This window comes from Harpia harpyja, chromosome 9, assembly GCF_026419915.1.
Source record: "Harpia harpyja isolate bHarHar1 chromosome 9, bHarHar1 primary haplotype, whole genome shotgun sequence".
Taxonomy (NCBI): Eukaryota; Metazoa; Chordata; class Aves; order Accipitriformes; family Accipitridae; genus Harpia; species Harpia harpyja.
Genome location: NC_068948.1, coordinates 27738670 through 27760001, shown reverse-complemented (window position 1 = coordinate 27760001; position 21332 = coordinate 27738670). Strand labels below are relative to the sequence as shown.

At 47.5% G+C, this 21332-nt stretch overlaps 1 protein-coding gene across 32 annotated transcripts; it reads right to left on the bottom strand.

Moving 5' to 3' along the window:
* Positions 1-2331: 2331 nt before the first annotated feature.
* LOC128145747 (uncharacterized) lies at positions 2332-21248 on the bottom strand. Of its 32 annotated transcripts, none has more exons than XM_052796359.1 (6): positions 21106-21248; positions 20457-20540; positions 17658-17722; positions 17539-17575; positions 6733-6893; positions 2332-6167 (listed from the first exon to the last, which is right to left on the bottom strand). In XM_052796359.1, exons 1-6 carry the CDS (start codon positions 21159-21161, stop codon positions 6079-6081), a joined length of 492 nt encoding a protein of 163 aa, XP_052652319.1. In that variant the 5' UTR covers positions 21162-21248; the 3' UTR covers positions 2332-6078. The 32 variants fall into 32 exon arrangements, 10 of the variants coding, with proteins under 10 accessions (XP_052652319.1, XP_052652315.1, XP_052652314.1 ...); XM_052796355.1 differs by having other exon boundaries at positions 2332-6141; positions 20457-20648; positions 21106-21245; XM_052796354.1 differs by having other exon boundaries at positions 20457-20648; positions 21106-21244.
* Between the last annotated feature and the right edge of the window lie 84 nt (positions 21249-21332).

The window sequence follows — 21332 nt, the reverse complement described above, 5'->3', positions numbered from 1 at the left end:
CAGTGGGATGGGGAGGAGAATCAGAAAGGAGAAAAGAAAAAAAAAAATGGAACCTTGAGAGTTGAGATAAGGACAATTTACTGGGACAATACAAAAAGAGAAGTTACAACAACAACAATGGTACTGATAAAAGAACATACAAAACGAGGGATGCACAGTGCAACTGCTCACCACCCGGAACCCAATGCTCCGCCACTTCCCCCACCGAAAGCCAAGAGGGCACCCCCCAGCCCCCTCCCCATTTATATACTGAGCATGATGTCACATGGTATGGAATAGCTCCTTGGCTAGTTCAGGTCAGCTGTCCCAGCTGTGCCCCCCCTCCCAGGTTCCTGTGAAAATCAACACTATCCCAGCTGAACCCAGGACACCTGGTTATCCCTTTCCTCCACATGGCTGGAGGCAGGGCCCCTCTAATTCTGGTCAGAGTATCCAGTACTCACTTCTCATAAAATTGGCTCAGAAGTCCCTTCAAGAGGATCAGAAATAAGATCAGCCCTTCTACTCTGTTTGGAAATTGGAGCGGCATTTTTCCTGGTAGAATCCCCTTTTGTGGTGTTTTTTTCTTGCAACTCATGTACCCGTGCATTTAAGACTGAGGTAGGTTTTCCATCCCATTTTCTCATGTCCTCTCCGTGATCACATGGGTAAAACAACAGGGCACCTCGTGGTGTGTACCTTCTATATTCTCTCTCTTGGGCAGAGGAATGCTCACTCCTAATAGCTGAGACATTGGTCCTTACAGGTGGGGAGTAGGACATATCCTCTTTGAATTGCTGGAAATCCTGGGACAGCTTCTCCACAGCCAAAATGCAGGCTTATAGGGAGGAGGAGAGATTTTCTTCGTATTGACGGAGTTGGCGAGCTACTTCATCCACCATTGGTGCCTCTTCATCTTTCCAGGTCATTATCACCAGTGAGTTGGCATAGGACAATCGTGCGCTCCGTACAAACTTGGGCCACATGGGTCATGTGCATGGACTTTGTCTGGATCTTTGGGTAATTGCGTGTTGTCTGGGTCATAATGAATCATCTCTAGCACAGCTAATTCCCTCAGATATTGGATACCTCTTTCCATGGTGGTCCACTTACTTGACATATAACATCTTCCTTAAAGGGGTACCTTTCCTTCACACTTGACAGGAGTCGCCTCCAGACGCTGACGGCTTGTGTCCCTTTTCCAATTGCCTTGTCAATGACACCTTCCCTGGCAAGCGATCCCAGCTGCTTGGCTTCCCTACCTTCTAGTTCCAAGCTATTAGCCCCATTGTCCCAGCATCGGAGAAGCCAGGTGATAATATGCTCACCTACATGGCAGTCGAAATCTTTTCGCATATCCCACAGCTCACTCAAGGATAGGGATCGGGTGATTACCTCTGGTTCTGCCTCTTCCTCCTGTTCCCATGATGACCCTGGCTCATCTTCCTCCTTCGCTAAGCAAACTGATTTTTTTGTATGTTTCTTCTTCTGTATGGGGGCAACTGATACTGGTGCGGGTTGGTCTGCTGGTTCAGTTGCAGTACCACTCACCGGGTTTTGGGTAACTGCAGCGTCTGTCACCAGGGCCAGAGGGGCCACAGTGCCTGTCAGCAGGGTTTCAGTAGCTGCAGTGCTCATCGCTGGGGCTGGAGGGGTCACGGTGCCCGTCGCCGAGGTTTGGGTAGCTGCAGTGCTTGTTGCTGGGGCTGGAGGGGCTGCCAGTGCCCATTGCCGAGGTTTGGGTGACCGTAGTGCTTGTAGTCTTGTTAGATCCAAAGACCTTCTCTTCCCCTTGAGGGTACTGAGTGGTGTTGAACAGGGCTCGATAGGCATGGGCCGGGCCCCAGCACGTTGCAGCGATTTGTATCTCTCTGGAATTGTTGGGGTGACAGCATACCTTTTCCAAATATTTTACTAGTTCTTCCGGATTCTGCACTTGTTCAGGGGTGAATTTCCAAAACATTGGAGGTGCCCAGTGTTCTAGGTACTTGCCCATACTACCCCACACACCCTGCCACTCATAATTATCCAGCCTCAGGGCAGATCTCTGGGTGATCTTCTTAAATAGTTGTTTAACCTTAAACAAGAGCTGAACCACATTCAGGAGCATGCTAGTTCCTAGCAGTAAGACTGGGACCATACTGGTCTCAACATCCCAAGAGTATTCAAATTTTTCAAAATTCTCAAACACCATTGTAACTGGACTGAAGGAGAAAGGAGAGGGGAAGAAAGGTACCCCACCCATAGATTGGCTTTCTGAGGAGGTAAGGTAAAGGGTGTAATTACTAATAGTTTCCCACAGATGGCTCCCAAAGTATAGAGGTGACGACAATGCTAAGTTCAAATACTGGATTAATCCCACAATTGATAACTTTATCATACCATAAGCCAGTATTACACAATACATCAAAGCGAAAACCTTAATCTGCCTCCCATGGATGATAAGCAGCAGCACAGGGACTACACACAGCAAGTGAGGTGATACGTAACAGAACTTTAAAAACAAGAGCAACAACTCTAAGAACACAAAAATCAACATAGTGACCAGTAGCTATTAGACCAATATAATGAATGCTTGTAACAAATTTGTTTTAACAAGCTCTGGTCAGGTTTGTCATTATCTCAACCCTTCGGGCCCCACACTGGGCACCAAAATGGACTGTCATGGTTTAACCCCAGTTAGCAACTAAGCACCATGCAGCCGCTCACTCACTTCCCCCACACCCAGTGGAATGGGGGAGAAAATCGGGAAAAGAAGTAAAAGTCGTGGGTTGAGATAAGAATGGTTTAATAGAACAGAAAAGAAGAAACTAATAATGATAATACTAATAAAATTACAATAGTAATAATAAAAGGATTAAACTATGTAAAGGGAACTAGGCCTTAAGCCTCATTGTTTCTAAGACTATTCATATCAGACATATAACTAATGATTAGAGATTGTTTTAGATGTGATTAATAGAATGCAGGTGCTTATAAAACAACATGCATAAGTTGCTTATTTGTCCCTTGTGTAGCCCTCACCATGGCTGGCTTAAAACCCAGTCAAGCTGAATCAACAGAAAAAGGATCATACATCTTAGACCTAAGACATAAGAATAGATAAGAGTAAGTGATTAACTTTAGAGTAAGATGAATTAATAAAACAACCTGAGTGATTCTTAGAAATTCAACGGTGATCTTTGATGTGTAAGAAGATAAGTGACAGTGGTGACCGGAGACCTTCTGCCTACAACCACTAACTTCAGAAGAACCAGGACAAGACAGTAAGAATCAGTGGAGACAGGAAAATGTATTGGACTTTTGAAACCACTGGAGAATAGAGAACTGAAAGTTCATAGAAAAACACCAAGAACACCAATAACTTCTTTTGACAAGACATCAATTGCATTATGTTTTGTAAAATTGTATATATAGAAGGAGTTTTTGAGTTATCTTTCACCATTCACTGCGGTAGCGGCCCAAGTCTGAGTTGTTAATAAAGCAAACCTAGAGAAACCCATGACAGAAAATTCCTTAACAGAATATACAAGTGATGCACAATGCAATTGCTCACAACCCACCGATTGATACCCAGTTAGTCCCCAAGCAACGATCCCCCCACCCCCACTCCTCCCAGTTTATATACTCGATGTGACGTCACATGGTATGGAATACCCCATTGGCCACTTTGGGTCAGCTGCCCTGGCTATGTCCCCTCCCAACTTCTTGTGCCCCTCCAGCTTTTTCGCTGGCTGGGCATCAGAAGCTGGAAAATCCTTGACTTTAGTCTAAACATTACTTAGCAACAACTGAAAACATCAGTGTTATCAACATTCTTCTCATACCTAACTCAAAAACATAGCACTGTACCAGCTACTAGGAAGACAATTAACTCTATCCCAGCTGAAACCAGGACAGGAAAACAGAAATAAAGGGAAAAAAATATGAAATAGAGACAGCAAACTAAAACAGAGATGTAGAAAGAAAATCTAAAAAGCAAGGGCACTAAAGGAAGACAAATAATTAAAAAAATAAAGACATCAACAGGAAAAAAGGAAGCATAGAAAGAACATTTTAAAAGCAATAGGAATTGGGGAAATGAGGGAATAAATTATGAAATAAGGACAGCAAATTAAAACAGATGCAGAAAGAAAATTTTAAAAGCGACGGCACTAAGGAAAGACAAGAAATAATTATAAAAAGCCAGCAAAGGGTATAAAAGTAGGCACAGAAAGAATGTTTAAAAAGTGAGGGGGATTAGGAAAATAAAAGAAATATTAAAAAAAATAAGAACAGTGAACTAAAACAGACACGTAGAAAGAATATCAAAAAAGCGAAGGCACTAAGCAAAGACAAGAAATAATTAAAAAATAAAGGTAGGCAAATAAAGACCACGAATGGGATAAAAGCAGACAGAAAGTTTTAAAAGCAACTGTGATTAAGGAAATAAAGAAATAATAAAGGCAGTGATTAGGCTGAAGTAGACATAGAAGGAAAATGTAAAAAGCAACACGGTAGACAATAGCAAGGAAAGAATTAAAAAACAGCGATATGCAGCTTGATAAAAGTAGACAAGGAAAATTTTAAAAGTGATTGGGCACGGGACAGACAGGAAAAATTTAAAAAATAGTGACAGTGAACTAAAACCGAGAAATAGAAAAGAAATTTAGAACTGATGGGGTGCAGAATAGAGAGGAAAAAATGAAAAAATAAAGACAGTGAACTGGATAAAAATAGACATAGAAAATTTTAAAAGCAATGGGTTACATGACAGGCGATAATTAAAAAGTAGCAATAGCCATCTTCATAAAACCAACTTCCACCCCGAGTTTTATTGCTGAGCATGACATCATATGGTCTGGAATATCCCTTTGGTCAGTTGGGGTCAGCTGTCCCAACTGCGTCCCCCTCCCAACTCCTTGTGCATCCCCAGCTGCTTGCTGGCAGGGTAGGGTGATGAGCAGAACAGCCCTTGGCACTGTGCAAGCACTGCTCAGCAATAACTAACACATCCCTGTATCATCAACACTGTTTTCTGACAAATCCAAAACGTAGCCCCATACCAGCTACTGTGAAGAAAATTAACTCTATCCCAGCCAAAACCAGCACATTCTCCACCCCTTATTCCACACCATTTACGTCATGCTCAGGTCCCACGCTATCCAATACATCCTCATTAACCACCACCTCCCTTCCCATCCTTTGATACAACATACAGATACTCTCTTAGTCTATGGACCGCCCCTCTAAAATGTCCATAAAACATCCACAAAATGTCCATTGAATTCATTTAGTCCATGACTTTGGGCTCCACCTGTTACGGTGGTCACTCAGGACAGCAGAGGTGGTGTGTTGCATGGAGTTACTGGGCACCAAAGCCAGCTCAGGTCAGGTCGCTGCTGCGCTTGTGCTGCTTCTTGTAAGGCTTGGCCTCCATTGGTTCGGATGGTTCCTGCTATATTAATTCCTATAACATGCAACTCAAATCATGGGTTACAACAATTTAAAGTTATTTCCATTACAATCTCCACCCCTGGTCCCTTTGGACCAGACCACAGGGTTTAACATTGCAATGAACTCCTCACCTTGCCCAGGCTCCGGCTTGGACTTATTCACAGACTGGAGTCTCTTCAGGGGTATACCTGCTGCGGCAGAGACTTATCCACAGCCACAGTTGCCTTGAGGTGCACCTGTTCCAGCATGGCCTTATCCATGGGCCACAATGCCTTCGGAGATGTACCTCCTCCAGCATGGCCTTACCCACAGCCACAGTCCCTTCAGAAGTAAACCTGCTCCAACATGGCCTTATCCATGACTGCAGTCCCTCCAGGGGTGTACCTGCTCTGTCATGGGCTTATCCATGGCCACACGCTTTGAGGTACTCCAGCATGACCAGCACAGCCACTGATGCTTCAAGGAATACCTGCTGCAGTGTGGACTTATCCTTGGGCCACAATCTCTTCAGAGGTACACCTGCTGCAGCACAGACACAACTGCGGCCATAGACGCTTTGAGATGTACCTGCTCTGGCATGGGCTTATCCATGGCCACAGACACTTCAGGGTGTCCTGCTCCCACATGAACTCATCCGCAGGTCGCAGTCCCTTCAACTCGAGTTCACACTGGAGTTCCAGCCTGTCCAGTACAGCACCACAGAAACAGCAGCGATGCCCTGGCCATCTGCCAGCCCCGGTGCATCGCCATTGCTGTTATCAAAATGTTCCCAGGCACAGCAGAGTTAAGATGATAAGCAGTACAGCACTGCAGCAAGCAGCAAAAGCAAAAAGCAGCCGCTGATGAGCACTAGACTCTAATATACAGTAAGGCAAGCAAGTGCCACGGCAAGCACGGAAGCCTGTTGATTAATAGCTAAACAGCAATAACAGCTATAAATTTGATCGAGCACATTCAAATCAAATCTGTCGTTATCTTGAGCCTTTTGAGCCCTACATTGGGGACCGTTGTGGTTTAACCCAGCTGGCAACTAAGCACCACATGGCTGCTTTCCCACTCCCCACCCCCACCAGGATGGGGGAGAGAATCAGGGAAATAAAGGTAAACCTCGTGGGTTGAGATAAAGGCAGTTTAATAGGTAAAGCAAAAGCCACGCACGCAAGCAAAGCAAACCAAGGAATTAATTCACTACTTTGCATCAGCAGGCAGGTGTTCAGCCATCTCCAGCAAAGCAGGGCTCCATCATGTGTAACAGTTACTTGGGAAGACAAATGCCATCACTCTGAATGTCCCCCCCCATCCTTCTTTTTCACCCACCTTTATAGGCTGAGCATGATGTCATATGGTCTGGAATATCCCTTGGGTCAGTTGGCATCAGCTGTCCCAGCTGTGTCCCCTCCGAACTTCTTGTGCCGCCCCAGCCTCCTTGCTGGTGGGGTGGAGTGAGAAGCAGAAAAGACCTTGATTCTGTGTAAGCACTGCTCACCCATAATGAAAACATCCCTGTGTTATCAACACTGTTTTCAGCACAAATCTAAAACGTAGCCCCATACCAGCTACTGTGAAGAAAACTAACTCTATCCCATCCAAAACCAGCACAGCAGAAATAAAATTTTAAAAGTTAAGTGGTACAGGAAACACAGGAAAAAATTTAAAAATGGAGACAGAAAACTAGATAAACAGAGACATAGAAAGAAAATTTAAAAGGAGGCAGGGTACAAGAAAGACAGGAAAACAATAAAAAATAGGGACAGCAAACATAATAAATGTTGACATAGAAAGAAAATGCAATACAGAAGGCATTAAGACAGACAGGGAAAAAAATAAAAAATAAGGATAGGGTAAAAAAAGGGACATACACATGCAAATGTAATTTTAAAAGTGACAAGGTGTAGTGGGTTGACCCTGGCTGGATGCCAGGTGCCCACCAAAGCCGCTCTATCACTCCCCCTTCTCAGCTGGACAGGGGGGAGAAAATATAACAAAAGGCTCATGGGTCAAGATAAGGACAGTTTAATAAACTGAAAGCCAAGGTCGCGCGCGAAAGCAAAGAAAAACAAATGATATTATTCTCCACTTCCCATCAGCAGGCGATGTCTAGCCACTTCCTGGGAAGCAGGGCTTCAGAACGCATAGTGGTTGCTCCAGAAGACAAAAATGCCCCCCTTCCGTCTCCCTTTACTTAGCTTTTATATCTGAGCTGACATCATATGGTATGGAATATCTGTTTGGTTAGTTTAGGTCAGCTGTCCTGGTTACGTCCCCTCCCGAGATCTCGCCCTGCCCCAGCCTGCCATTGAGGGGGGGGGGGCAAAAATGTTGGAGAGACAGCCTTGATGCTGTGCCAGCACTGCTCAGCAGTAGCCAAAACACTGGTGTGTTATCAACACCTTTCTAGCTACTGATGCAGAGCACAGTGCTATGAGGGCTGCTATGGGGAGTATTAACTCCATCTCAGCCAGACCCAATACAATCTCCACCCCTTATTCCATACCATTTGCGTCATGCTCAGGTCCCACATAATTTAATACAGATATCTTCTAACTATGCTATTGTATTTAATTCTCATTACTGAAATCCCTTCTTACCAACACTTATAACTGAAACTACATACTTAAACCACTTTTATACCCAGCATACAGATTTATACATTCTTATTAATTACTATTCCCTGTCCTTTAAGAGATAGATATTCCATGGGCTTCTTCCACTCCTCCAGATGTTCACACACAGGTTATGACTTGGGCCCCATCCGTCAAGATGAGTGGTCAGGACAGGAGAAGCAGTATGTTCGATCGTTGGGCACCAACACCGGCTTGGTTTGGGTCACCGATGCACTTGTCTGGTTCCTTACGAAGTTCACTCCTCTGCAGTTCAGGTCATTCCTGCTACATTACTTCCTACAACATACAACTCACATCACAGATTATTTTTCCCTCAAGGTTAAATGTCCTTGAGGCACACACTGGGTCTCCCCATCCTTCCGCATTACCCACCAAGTACACCCAGGTCCCTGAGCAAAGACAATCCCATGAATGGGTTTGCCTTTTCCCATGGGAGGAGAAATCCACACTGCCTTCCCCAGCCACTTCCCCATGTGCACTACGGGGACCTTATCTCCTCCCACAGTATGTAGGGGTTTTGTTTGGGCAGGACCAGGACGGTTAGCAGACCCTCTGGTGTTAACTAGCCAAGTGGCTTCTGCTAAATTTGTATCCCAATGCTTCCATGTCCCACTGCCTAGCGCTCTCAACATAGTCTTCAACAGTCCATTATATCTCTCAATTTTTCCAGATGCTTGCGGGTGATAGGGTATGTGGTACACCCACTCGATGCCGTGTTTCTTTGCCCAGGAGCTTATGAGGTTATTTCGGAAATGAGTCCCATTGTCTGATTCAATTCTTTCCGGGGTACCATGTCGCCATAAAATTTGCCTTTCGAGGCCTAAGATGGTGTTTCAGGCAGTGGCATGGTTTACAGGATATGTTTCTAGCCAACCAGTAGTTGCTTCCACCATCGTGAGTATGTAGCGCTTGCCTTGGCGTGTTCGTGGCAGTGGTCCAATGTAGTCAATTTGCCAGGCCTCGCCATATCAAAAGCCCAGCCACCACCCTCTGTTCCAGGGAGACTTTACTCTGGTGGCTCGTTTGATTACAGCACATGTTTTACATTCATGAGTGACCTGTGTGATGGCCTCCATGGTCAGGTCCACTCCTCGATCACGAGCCCACCTATATGTTGCATCTCTCCCTAGATGTCCCAATGTCTCATGGGCCCAGCGAGCTACAAATAGCTCACCCTCACGCTCCCAGTCCAGGTCCACCTGAGCTACTTCTATTTTGGCAGCCTTGTCTACCTGTTCATTATTTCGATGTTCTTCAGTGGCACGGCTTTTGGGCATGTGAGCATCTACATGACATACCTTTAAAGTCATGTGTTCTACACGGGCAGCAATGTCCTGCCACAATGCTGCTGCCCAGATGGGTTTACCCCTGCGTTGCCAATTGGTCTTCTTCCACTGCTGTAGCCACCCCCATAGGGCATTAGCCACCATCCAGGAGTCAGTATAGAGGTAGAGTACCGGCCACTTTTCTCGTTCAGCAATGTCTAGGGCTAGTTGGATGGCTTTCACTTCTGCAAACTGACTTGACTCGCCTTCTCCTTCAGTGGCCTCAACAACTTGTCGTGTGGGACTCCACACAGCAGCTTTCCACTTCCGATGGTTCCCTACCACACGACAGGATCCACCGGTAAACAAAGCATAACACCTTTCATCTTCTGATAACTCATTATATGGTGGTGCCTCTTGGGCACGAGCCACCTCCTCAGGCGATGCTCCAAAATCTCTGCCTTCTGGCCAGTCCATGATCTCTTCCAGAATTCCTGGGCGGTTAGATTTCCCCAGTTGAGCCCGTTGTGTGATCAATGCTATCCACTTACTCCATGTAGCACTGGTTGCATGATGTGTAGAGGGGATGTTTCCTTTGAACATCCAGTGTAGCACGGGCAATCGTGGTGCCAAGAGAAGATATGCTTCTGTACCAACAACTTCTGAAGCGGCTCGAACCCCCTCATATGCTGCTAGTATCTCTTTTTCAGTCAGGGTGTAGTGGGCTTCTGGTCCTCAGTACCCCCGGCTCCAAAACCCTAATGGTCGACCTCAGGTTTCTCCTGGTGTTTTCTGCCAGAGGCTCCAGTTGAGACCATGCTCCCCAGCTGCAGTGTAGAGCACATTTTGTACATCTGGTCCTGTCCGGACAGGCCCAAGAGCTACTGCACGAGCTACTTCCTGTCTGATATGCTCAAAGGCTTGTTGTTGTTCAGGGCCCCATTCAAAATAGTTCTTTTTCCACGTTACTCGATAGAGAGGGCTCACAAGCTGACTATAACCTGGAATATGCATTCTCCAGAACCCCACAAGGCCTAGGAAAGCTTGTCTTTGTTTCTTGTTAGCTGGTGGAGACATAGTTGCTATCTTGTTAACCACATCCATAGGGACATGACAGCGTCCATCCTGCCATTTTATTCCCAAGAACTGAATCTCCTGTGCAGGTCCCTTGACCTTGCTTTTCTTTATGGCAAAACCAGCTTTCAGAAGAATCTGAATTATTCTTTTTCCCTTCTCAAACACTTCTGCCTCGTTGCCCCACACGATGATGTCATCTATGTATTGTAAATGTTCAGGGGCATCGCCTTGTTCCAGTGCTGTTTGGATTAGTCCGTGACAAATGGTAGGGCTGTGCTTCCACCCCTGGGGCAGTCGATTCCAGATGTATTGGACACCTCTCCATGTGAAAGCAAACTGTGGCCTGCACTCTGCTGCCAAAGGAATGGAGAAAAACGCATTGGCAATATCAATTGTAGCATACCACGTGGCTGCCTTTGATGCCAGTTCATACTGGAGCTCTAACATGTCTGGTACAGCAGCACTCAGTGGCGGTGTCACTTCATTCAGGCCACGATAATCTGCTGTTAACCTCCACCCTCCATCAGACTTTCGCACTGGCCATATAGGACTAGTAAAAGGTGAATGAGTCTTGCTGATGACTCCTTGGCTCTCTAGTTGATGAATCAGCTCATGGATGGGAGCCAGGGAGTCTCGGTTTGTCCGATATTGCCGGCGGTGCACCATCCTGGTAGCGATTGGCACCTGCTGTTCTTCAACTTGCAGCAGTCCCACAATGAAGGGATCTTCCGAGAGGCCAGGCAGAGTAGATAGCTGTTTGATCTTCTCTGCGTTTACAGTGGCTACACCAAAAGCCCATCGGTACCCCTTTGGGTCCTTGAAGTACCCTCTCTTGAGGTAGTCTATGCCAAGGATACAAGGGGCCTCTGGGCCAGTCACAATGGGGTGCTTTTCCCACCTGTCCCCTGTCAAGCTCACATCAGCCTCCAATACAGTCAATTCCTGGCATCCCCCTGTCACTCCAGAGATCCAGATGGGTTCTGTGCCCCTGTACACTGATGGTACCAGCGTACACTGTGCACCAGTGTCTACCAAAGCCTTATACTTCTGTGGGTCTGATGTGCCAGGCCATCGAATCCACACAGTCCAGTATATCCGGTCATCCCTTTCCTCCTCCTGGCCGAAGGCAGGGACCCTCTATTGCTGTTCCTCATCAGAGTATTCACTGTCTGACCCTTGCGGTGCGAGACCAGAAGTCCCCTCACCAAAGTCAAGGGAGGTCGTTTCAGTTCTTCTATGCCTGGAGGATCGCTGATTGCTTTCTTGGGCCTCTACAGCAATGACACTGACAGCCTTCTTCTTGGGTGACCCCTTCTTAACAGCTGTCTTCCCTCTCAGTTCACGTATGCGGGCTTCCAGCTTAAAGGTGGGTTCACCATCCCACTTCCTCATGTCCTCCCCTTGGTCACGCAGGAAGAACCAGAGTGTACTACGTGGCATACGCCTTGGGCTCCCTTTCCCTCTGACCGGGGCAGGAGAGGACTGATTTCTTGGAGTGTCCCTAAGAGCCAAGGCACTGTCCTGTAGGGATGAGGAGACACAGAGATTTTCTTCAAAGTTTTGGAGCCAAGACGACACTTTCTCCACAGTTGGTGTTTCCATATCTGGGCAATACATTGCTGCCAAGCTGTTAGAATATGACGCTGGGGCACCTTGAATCACCTTTCTCCACATGGCCTGTGTGCACAGGACATCCTCTGGATCTTTTGAGACTTCCTCATCATCTAGATCACTGTAGATGACTTCCACCACTGCTAACTCTCTCAGATACTGGATGCCTTCATCTGCGGTAGTCCACTTTTCTGAGGAATTCACAAGATCTTCCTTGAATGGATATCTTGCCCTCACACTTGAGAGGAGTCGGCTCCAGAGACTGCAAATTGCTGCCTCTTTTCCAATTCCTCTTTCAATTCCCCGGTTTCTAGCGAGGGATCCCAGCTGTTGGGCTTCTTTGCCTTCCAGTTGCTGACTGTCGGCCCCGTTATCCCAGCATCGGAGCAGCCAGGCAGCAATCCGCTCACCTGGCTGGCGGCTGTAGTCTTTCCGCAAGTCCCGAAGTTCTGAGGACGTCAGGGACCGGGTAGTTTCCGCTTCCTGTTTAAGTTCCCTCACTCCTTCCTCCAATTTCTTTATCGAAGGACCAGCTTCTAGATTAAGCCTTTCCTCTCCTTCTTCTTCCCTCACTAATCGATGGTATGGACCTGTTGATCTCCTTGTCCACTGTTTCTTTTTCACTATTGGGGCAATTACTGTAGTTGTTGTTGTTGTTTGGGTCCCTGCCTCGAGCATGGTGTCCTCAGATGCAGTCTGGGTCCCTGCCTCAACCGTGGTCCTCTGAGAGTGTTGAACTATGGCTCGGTAGGCATAGGCCAGGCCCCAGTACAGTGCGAGAAGCTGCTGGTTTTCATTGGGATAGGCAAGGCACCCTTCTATCAGGTGGCGCGTCAGTTTGCCAGGGTTACTTGCCTGTTCAGGTGTAAAGTCCCAGATTATGGGAGGTGATAACCGTCCTAGGAATCTGCCCAAATCCTTCCATATACCCTGCCACCCAGGGACCGGTCGCTTGAGGGCACATTTCAGTATTGCCTCACCCAAAACTTGTCTTCTCTTATACCAGGATGAGACCAGATTCCACAATACCCATAATATACCACCAGTATTAATTATTAGTACTGAACAACTCACATAAGGGTGAACAAGGACCTCGGGAGCCTGCATAATAAAACCATTCACATCAATGCCCGGTAGGGAGAGGGAGATGTGTTCCCTCATCTCCTCCACAAGATAGCTCCCACAACACAGCAAAGCCATCAGTGCCAGGACAAAGCACATAGATATTATTTGTATTAGCATGTTCCCGAGTTCCTTCGTTCTCCCCACAAGATAGCTCCCACAACACAGCAAAGCCATCAGTGCCAGGGCAAAGCACACAGCCATTATTTGCGTTACCATGTTCCAAAACTCAGCAAGGTAGAGATAAGCAAGCAGCCAACAAGCTCCGTGACCTGCACAGGAGCTTGCCACTTAATAACTAGCTATGGCATGTTTAATGCAAAACTGCCGTTGTCTTGCCCCACGTTGGGCACCAAAAAGGACTGTAGTGGGTTGACCCTGGCTGGATGCCAGGTGCCCACCAAAGCCGCTCTATCACTCCCCCTTCTCAGCTGGACAGGGGGGAGAAAATATAACAAAAGGCTCGTGGGTCAAGATAAGGACAGTTTAATAAACTGAAAGCCAAGGTCGTGCGTGAAAGCAAAGAAAAACAAATGATATTATTCTCTACTTCCCATCAGCAGGCGATATCTAGCCACTTCCTGGGAAGCAGGGCTTCAGAACGCATAGTGGTTGCTCCGGAAGGCAAAAATGCCCCCCTTCCGTCTCCCTTTACTTAGCTTTTATATCTGAGCTGACATCATATGGTATGGAATATCTGTTTGGTTAGTTTAGGTCAGCTGTCCTGGTTACGTCCCCTCCTGAGATCTCGCCCTACCCCAGCCTGCCATTGAGGGGGGGGCAAAAATGTTGGAGAGACAGCCTTGATGCTGTGCCAGCACTGCTCAGCAGTAGCCAAAACACTGGTGTGTTATCAACACCTTTCTAGCTACTGATGCAGAGCACAGTGCTATGAGGGCTGCTATGGGGAGTATTAACTCCATCTCAGCCAGACCCAATACACAAGGTACAGGACAGACAGGAATAAATGAAAAATATGGATAGGGAGCCTGATAAAAGTAGACATAGAATGACAACTGAAAAAGCAACAAGGTTCAGGACAGACAAGAAAAAAATTTTAAAAATAAAGACAGTGAATTGGTTAAAGTAGACATAATAGAAAGAAGAATTTAAAAAGCAACTTGGTAAAGGACAAGCAGAAAAAAAATTAAAAATGGAACAGAAAACTGGATAAAAGTTGACATAGAAAGAAAATTTAAAAACCAAAGGCATTAAGGAAAGACAAAATTTTCAAAATAAGGGTAGGGTGATAGAGACATAGGAAGAAAATTTCAAAAGGGAGGCATTAAGGGAAGAAGAAAAAGTTACAAAATAAGAACAGGCAGAAAAAATACAGGGAGACATAGGAAGAAAATTTCAAAAGCAATGGGGTACAGGACAGACAATGAATTGGTTAAAGTAGATACAGAAAGAAAATTTTAAAAGCTACAAGGTACAAGATAGAAAGGAAAACAAAAAATAGGGACAGCAAAGAGGATAAATGTTGACAGAAAATTTAAAATGTGACAGCTTTAAGGAAAGACAAGAATAAATTAAACAATAAGAACAGGGGTACATGGCACAGGAAAGAATTAAAAAATACCGATAGGGAGCTTGATAAAAGTAGACATAGAAAGAAAATTGAAGAAGCAACAGGATACGGGACAGACAAGAGAGAATTAGAAAATAAAGACAGTGAACTGGATACAAGTAGCCATAGAAACAAAATTTAAAATTGATGGAGTATAGGACAGAAAGGGAGGAATTAAAAAAATAGGGACAGGGAGTTGGATAGAGGGAGACATAGAAAGAAATTTTACAGAGTAACAGGCTACAAAAAACACAGGAAAAAAATAAAAAATAGCAACAGGGATGGGAAAAGAAGGAAACATTGAAAGAAAATTTACAAAGTGACAGCGTATGCAGAAAAAAGGGAGAAATTAAAAATTAGGGAAAAGGAGCCAGATAAAGGGAGTTGTTGAAAGAGAAATTAGATAGCAATGGAGTACAAGAAATACAGGGAAGAATTTAAAAAAAAAAATAATAAAAAAAAAAAAAAATCGAGAAAGGGAGCCAGATAGAGGAAGACGTAGAAGGAATTTTAAAAAGCAACCAAGTACAAGAAACATAGACAAGAATTAAAACATAGGGACACGAGATGGATACAGGACAATGTAGAAAGAAAATGTAAAAAGTGATCGGGTACAAGAAACACAGGCATATTAAAAAAACAGGGACAGGGAGATGGATAGAAGGAACCACAATAAGAAAATTTTTAAAGTGACAGGGTACAAAAAACCCACAGGAAATAATTAAAAAATAGAGATGGATGGAAGGAAACATGGAAAGAAAATTTTAAAAGCAACAGGGTACAGGACAGAGGGAGGAATTAAAAAAAATAGGGAGAGGGGGCCACAGAGAGGGAAACATAGAAAAAAATTAATTGGTGAAGTGGTACAGGGCAAAGTTGGCAGAAGAGTAACAACTTTCAGGGAGCCAGACAGGTAGGTGGGCTAGCGGAGAGGGAGACAGATCACTCACCAATTACTGTCACAGGTAAAACAGACTCAACTTGGGGAAATTAATTTAATGTATTGTCAATCAAAATAAGAGTAGGATAATGAGAAATAAGAACAAATCTAAAAACCACCTTCCCTCCACCCTTCTCTTTTTTCCTGGGCTCATCTTCACTCCTGACTTCTCTACTTCCTCCCCCCAAGTTGTCTCTGCTGCTCCTTCCTCCTTCTTCTTCTGTTCCACTGTGGGGTCCCTCCCATGGGTGCTGCCAGAAAACCTGCTCCAGCATGGGCTCCTCTCCACAGGTCCTGCCAGAAGCCTGCTCCAGCACAGGCTCCACAGGGTCATAGCTTCCTTCAGGCACATCCACCTGCTCCAGCATGGGGTCCTCCACAGGCTGCACATGGATATCTGCTCCACTGTGGACCTCCCTGGGCTGCAGGGGGACAGCCTGCCTCACCATGGTCTTCCCCACAGGCTGCAGGGGAATCTCTGCTCTGGCGCCTGGAGCACCTCCTCCTCCTCCTTCTTCACCAACCTCGGTGTCTGCAAGGCTGTTTCACACTCACATTTTCTCTATCACAGCTTCTGTGCAGCATTTTTTAGCTGCCCTTAAATATGTCATCAGAGGCACTACCAGCATTGCCAATAGGCTCAGCTTTGACCAGCAGCAGATCCATCTTGGAGCTGGAACTGGCTGTGCCCAACATGGGGGCAACACCAAGTGCCCTCTCAGAGAACCCACCCCTGTAGCCCCTGCTGGCCCCTGCTAGCAAAACCTTGCCACGTAAACCCAATACAACAGCAATGGGCTGCAGGGCAGAGGTGGGGGGATTGAAAAATATGCAAAGGGAGCCACAGAGAGAGAGGCAGAGGGAAAAAAATAATAGCAATGGGCTACAGACCAGAGAGGAGGAAGGGAGAGGGAACCAGACTGAGATGGAGAAAAACAAAGATTAGTGATGGGCCACAGGGTAGAGAGGGAAGAATTAAAAAAGGTGACAGTGAGGTAGACAGAGAGAGACAGAAATACCAAAAAAACTTGATGAGCTAAAGGGGAGAGGGAGAGGAATTAAAGAATAGGGACAGTGAGCCAGACGGAGAGTGAGCAGTAAAGAGGAAAACAGGCTACGGGATAGAGAGGGAAGAAATTAAAACATAGGGACAGGGACCTGGAATGAGAGAATCTAAGAAAGAAAAAGTATACCTAGGATACAGGGCAGAGAAAGAGGTATTTTAAAATCAGACAGAGAGAATGGGGGGGGGGCAGGCAGTGAAGAGCTAAAGGGCAGACAGGGAGGAATTAAAATTTGGGATAGGAAGACAGATAAATGGAGAAAGACAAAAATAGTGACAGGCTGCAAGGCAGAGGGTAAAAAAAAGAGGGACTGGGAACAGGACAGAAGCACAGACTGAAAAAGAAAACAGAGGGGTAGAACAACAAATAAAGAGGGGGACTTGGAGAAAGAGAGAGGGAGAGGTGCAGGGAAACAGAAAAAAATTACAGCAGTGAGAGAAGGGGGGGCAGGGAGGGACCTGGGATGCAGGAGAGAGGCAACATGACCCCAAGGGTCCAGGACTCACTGCAGCTCCCGCTCTTGGAGGTGTTGGGAGAATTTGACAGTTTGGACATGTCTTTGTCTCTCTCTGCCCCCACTCCTCCTCTGTAGCTCTGGTCACTTGACTGTCATCCACCTAAAAGCATAGATTGGTGTCTTACAGCTCTTACAACATGAGGCTTCCCAAATACATAGCCTCCCACATGCACACACTACATCTCTGTAGTGTGCTTTTGGTTATGCATACAGACCCTGCTGTGCACATTAGTGATCGGATCTGCTGAGAACTGCACTAAGAGGGATCCTTCCTCACCTGGAGAGGCAGGCTGTCTCCTGTCTGCCCTTTATTTTATTCTTCAGTTGCTTTACCTTCTTCTGGCCTCTCTAGCTTCAGCCACTGCAGCTCCTGTCCACAGCCAGTAAGTCTCCAGCTGTCCGTTTTCGCCCATGCCGCTAGGAGAATGAGGCCAAAGGCAACCCACACAAACCTGAGCCAGACACAGTCAACAACATCCCCAGAGAGGAATCGACAACTAAGTCTTCAATGCTGCCTCTAGGAAAGGGAAAGAACAAGCAACTCTTATCCACAGTGATGACTGTAGTTCTCCTCAGGCAGGAACCCCTCCTTCTGCAGCAGCTTCTGGAGACACCGCTCTTTCCCCAGACTGATGCTAATGGCACCTGCACTTATGGTGCAATAAAGCATATTCAAGGGCCACCCTGATGCCATGAGAACAGGGTTTGTGGCCAGTCAGTGGCTATGGGACAGGCTTCAGGGGAGGTGCTAGAGCTGGGGGCAGCTGCATGGGGTGAGCAGGGCTGGAGTTTTGTTGAGTTGGTGAGGCACTCAGGGCCTTTTCCAGGGAGTGGGAAGGCCTCCAGGTACCTGGAGGGGTGGGGGCAGCCATCTCCTGCCCCTCTTCCTGCTTCCTCTCCACCAGCTCTCAGAAAATCCCTGGGAGCTGCCCTAATGGGGCCTGACTCCAAGTGACTGTCAACCTGTCTGTTGGAAACATCCTCGCAGCTTGTCAGCACTCTCAGGCAGGCATGCCCCAGCAGCACCACACCCTGGGGCTGCAGCCCTTTTACACAGAGGGGCCATTGCCATCAGTCTCGCTGGCCCCCCCGGGGCTCCTCCACAGCCCCAGCCATGGCCCCTTACACCCACTACGTAACCTGCTACCCTGGACATTATGACAGCCACTCACCAAGTACAAAGGACTACAAACAGAGCCATGAGTGGAAAGGAGACAGCAAGTGTTTATTCATTAATGCATGTAAGTCCCAGGAGTGAGTCTGCTCTGGGGCTCAGTGCCTGTACACTCGCCCTTCCCCCGGGACAACTCAGCAGTCATTACTGGAGCAGCAGATACAGAGAATGAAAATATAGCAATGGGGAACAGGATAGAGGAACAGAAAGAGAAAAATAAAATTAGGGAGAAAGACTAAGGAGCAGAGAAAGAAAGGTACAGGGAAAAAGACAGTGAGGTGGAGAAATCAGTTAAAAAGGGATGAGGAGCCCTGCAAGGACATGGCAGAAGAAAAACAGGGTCAGGGAGCAGGACAGAGGGAAAGAGAGAGAAAATGATGAGCAGGGAGCAGAACAGACTGATTGAGAAAGAAACTGAATGAGAGGAATAAAGAAGGCAGGAAGGAGAGAAAAAGACAGGTAACAAGCCAGAGGGATTGAGGGGAAAAGAGAGAAAGATCAGGACAAACAGATGGAGAAAGGAAAACCAGTGCTGGGCTGCAGGATGAGAAAAAAGGCCAGGGAGCAGGACAGAGGAGAATAATGGGACAGCGAGCTGGGCAGGGGGATATAGCAACAAATGATGGGACAGGCAGCAGTATGGACATACACAGAAAAAAAGTTAGGAGGAGGATGGAGGACAGAGCATAGGAGAAAAGGGACAGGGAGTGGGGCAGGGATGGAGAAAGAAACATTAGAGAGAGAGAGGAGGAGAGTGACAGGACCAAGGCAGAATGATGGAGAAAAAAAGACAACAGTGATGGGTAGCAGAACAGAGGGACAAGGAAAGACAGGATGAAGGACAGAGGCATATAGAAAACAGGTGAGGGACAGGGAGCCAGAAAGTGGGATACTGCAAAAGAGAGAGGGACAGGGAGCAGGACACTGGGATAGAAAGCCAACGAGAGCAGCAGAGAAAATGACAGGGAAATGGAGCAAGACAGAAAAAACAGGGACAGAGAGGTGAAGCAAGAAATAATAGGGACAGGGAGCAGGACAGAGCAAGAGAGACAGAGAGGGACAGGTAAGACAACAGACAATTGGAGAAAAAAAAAGAAAGGGAACAGCACAGAGGGTCCAGAGAAAAAGAGAGGCATGGCAGAAAGAAGAGTAAGATGAGGGAGCAGGGCTGAGGAGCAGAGAGAAGAAGGTACAGGGAAAAGGACAGTCAGATAGAGAAAACAAAGACTGAAAGCAGAACAAAGGGAAAGATCGACAAGGACAGGGAGCAGGACAAAGGGATGGAGGAGGAAAAAAAAATAGCGATGGGCAGCAGGATAGAGGAAGAGAAGGAGAATAACAGAAGGATGTAGAAAGACCAGGACATGTAAAAGGAGGGGTTGGGGGATACACACATCAGAAGGGTAGAAAGAAAGAGCGGGATCAGGAGCAAGACAGTGTGATAGAGAGAGAGGGAGGGAGGGAGTAGGATGCAAGGGAGCAGCACAAAGGGTCAGAGAGAGTAAGAGATGAACAGGAAGGAGAACAGGGGCAGTGAGATATAGAATGAAAAAAAAACAGTGAGTGAGCAAGACGAAGGGATACAGAGAGAAAGCAAAGAAGGAGGGAGGAAGATAGGAAGGCAGGGACATGGAGCAGCACATACAGGCACAGAGAGGAAAAGAATGCCACGGAACAAGCCAGAGAAATTGTGGAAAAAAAGAGATGGATGCAGATCAGGGCAAAGAGATGGAAAAAGAAAAAACAGCAATGGGATGCAGGACAGAGACAGAGGATTTAAAAAAAAAGAGGGAGAGGGAGCAGAACAAAAGTACAGATAGAAAAAGAAAAGGGAGCAGTAGAACAAGAGAGAGAGAAAGGGAGGGAGGAAGAGGGAGCACGTAGCCTCGCTCGCTTGTGCACTATGTGGCCGTACGGCACTGTTGGTGGCGCATACAGACCCTACAGTGCACGTTGGCAGCCTGGCCTGCTGTGGACTACAATGAGGGATCCTTCCTCACCTGGAGAAGCAGGCTCTCTCTTGCCTGCAGCAGGAGGCAGTTGCCGGCCAGATGGCCTTCAATTTCTTCATCTTTACCTTTCTCTGGCCTCTCCAGCTACAGCTGCAGCAGCTCCTGCCCACAGCCAGTAAGCGCTCCGCCTGTCCCTTTTTGCTCCCATGCTGCGAGGAGAGCAAGACCAGGCAGAGTCAGCCCACACAAGCCTGAAGCGGGTGCAGTCAACAGCATCCCCAGGGGAGGAACGGACAAACGCATCCTCAGCGCAGCCTCTGGGAGAGGGAAAGAAGCAGCGACCATTATTACCATAGTTTGCCACTCGCCAGAGCTGCTCCTTCTGCAGGGGCTCCTGGAGGTGCACTGAGGGCCAGCTTGCTGCCCTCACGACAGGGCTTGGGGGCTGCCTGGGGCTACAGGACAGGCTTCAGGGGAGGGGCTGGAGCTGGGGGCAGCTGCACGGGGCGAGCGGGGCCGAGGGAGGCTCCAGGGGAGCTCTGGCGAGTTGGGGAGGTGCCCAGTGGCTGCGCCTGGGGGGTGCCCGCCTCCGTCCGCTCTTTCCTTCTGTCAAGCTCTCGGGGAACTCCCTGGGGCTGCCCTGGCCCGGCTCGCCTCCAGCAGACCGGGAGCCTGCCGCAGCGGCAGCTTTGAAGCTTCCCGCCCCGCCACCCCCGGGCGACCAGAGGGCAGGAGACACCCCCCACCCCCGCCGAAGGGGATCGCTCACCTCACCGGTGATCCTGGCGCTCACCCGCTGACGCCGACGCCCGCGCCCTTGGCGCCGCCATGCTGCTCCCGTGGACCGCGCATGCGCCGGCCGCCGAGGGCGTGCAGGAGGGGCCAGAGCCGGCGCGCGAACCCTGGGCTGCAGTGCCGCGCTTCGGCCGCCAGGTAGCAGCAGCGAGGGCGGCGGCGGCACTGCTGCGCACCTCTCCCGTGCCGGCGCTGCAGTTCCGCGC

Bases quoted from the DNA above. Each gene is read 5' to 3' on its own strand.
- LOC128145747 (XM_052796354.1), bottom strand. From the start codon at position 21,161: ATGGCGGCGCCAAGGGCGCGGGCGTCGGCGTCAGCGGGTGAGCGCCAG. The intron at 17,723-20,456 runs GTAAAGATGAAG...TCCCTTTCCTAG, and splicing joins GCTGGAGAGGCCAGAGAAAG to AGGCAGCATTGAAGACTTAG. The intron at 17,576-17,657 runs GTTTGTGTGGGT...GGCTGTGGACAG, and splicing joins GTTGACTGTGTCTGGCTCAG to GAGCTGCAGTGGCTGAAGCT.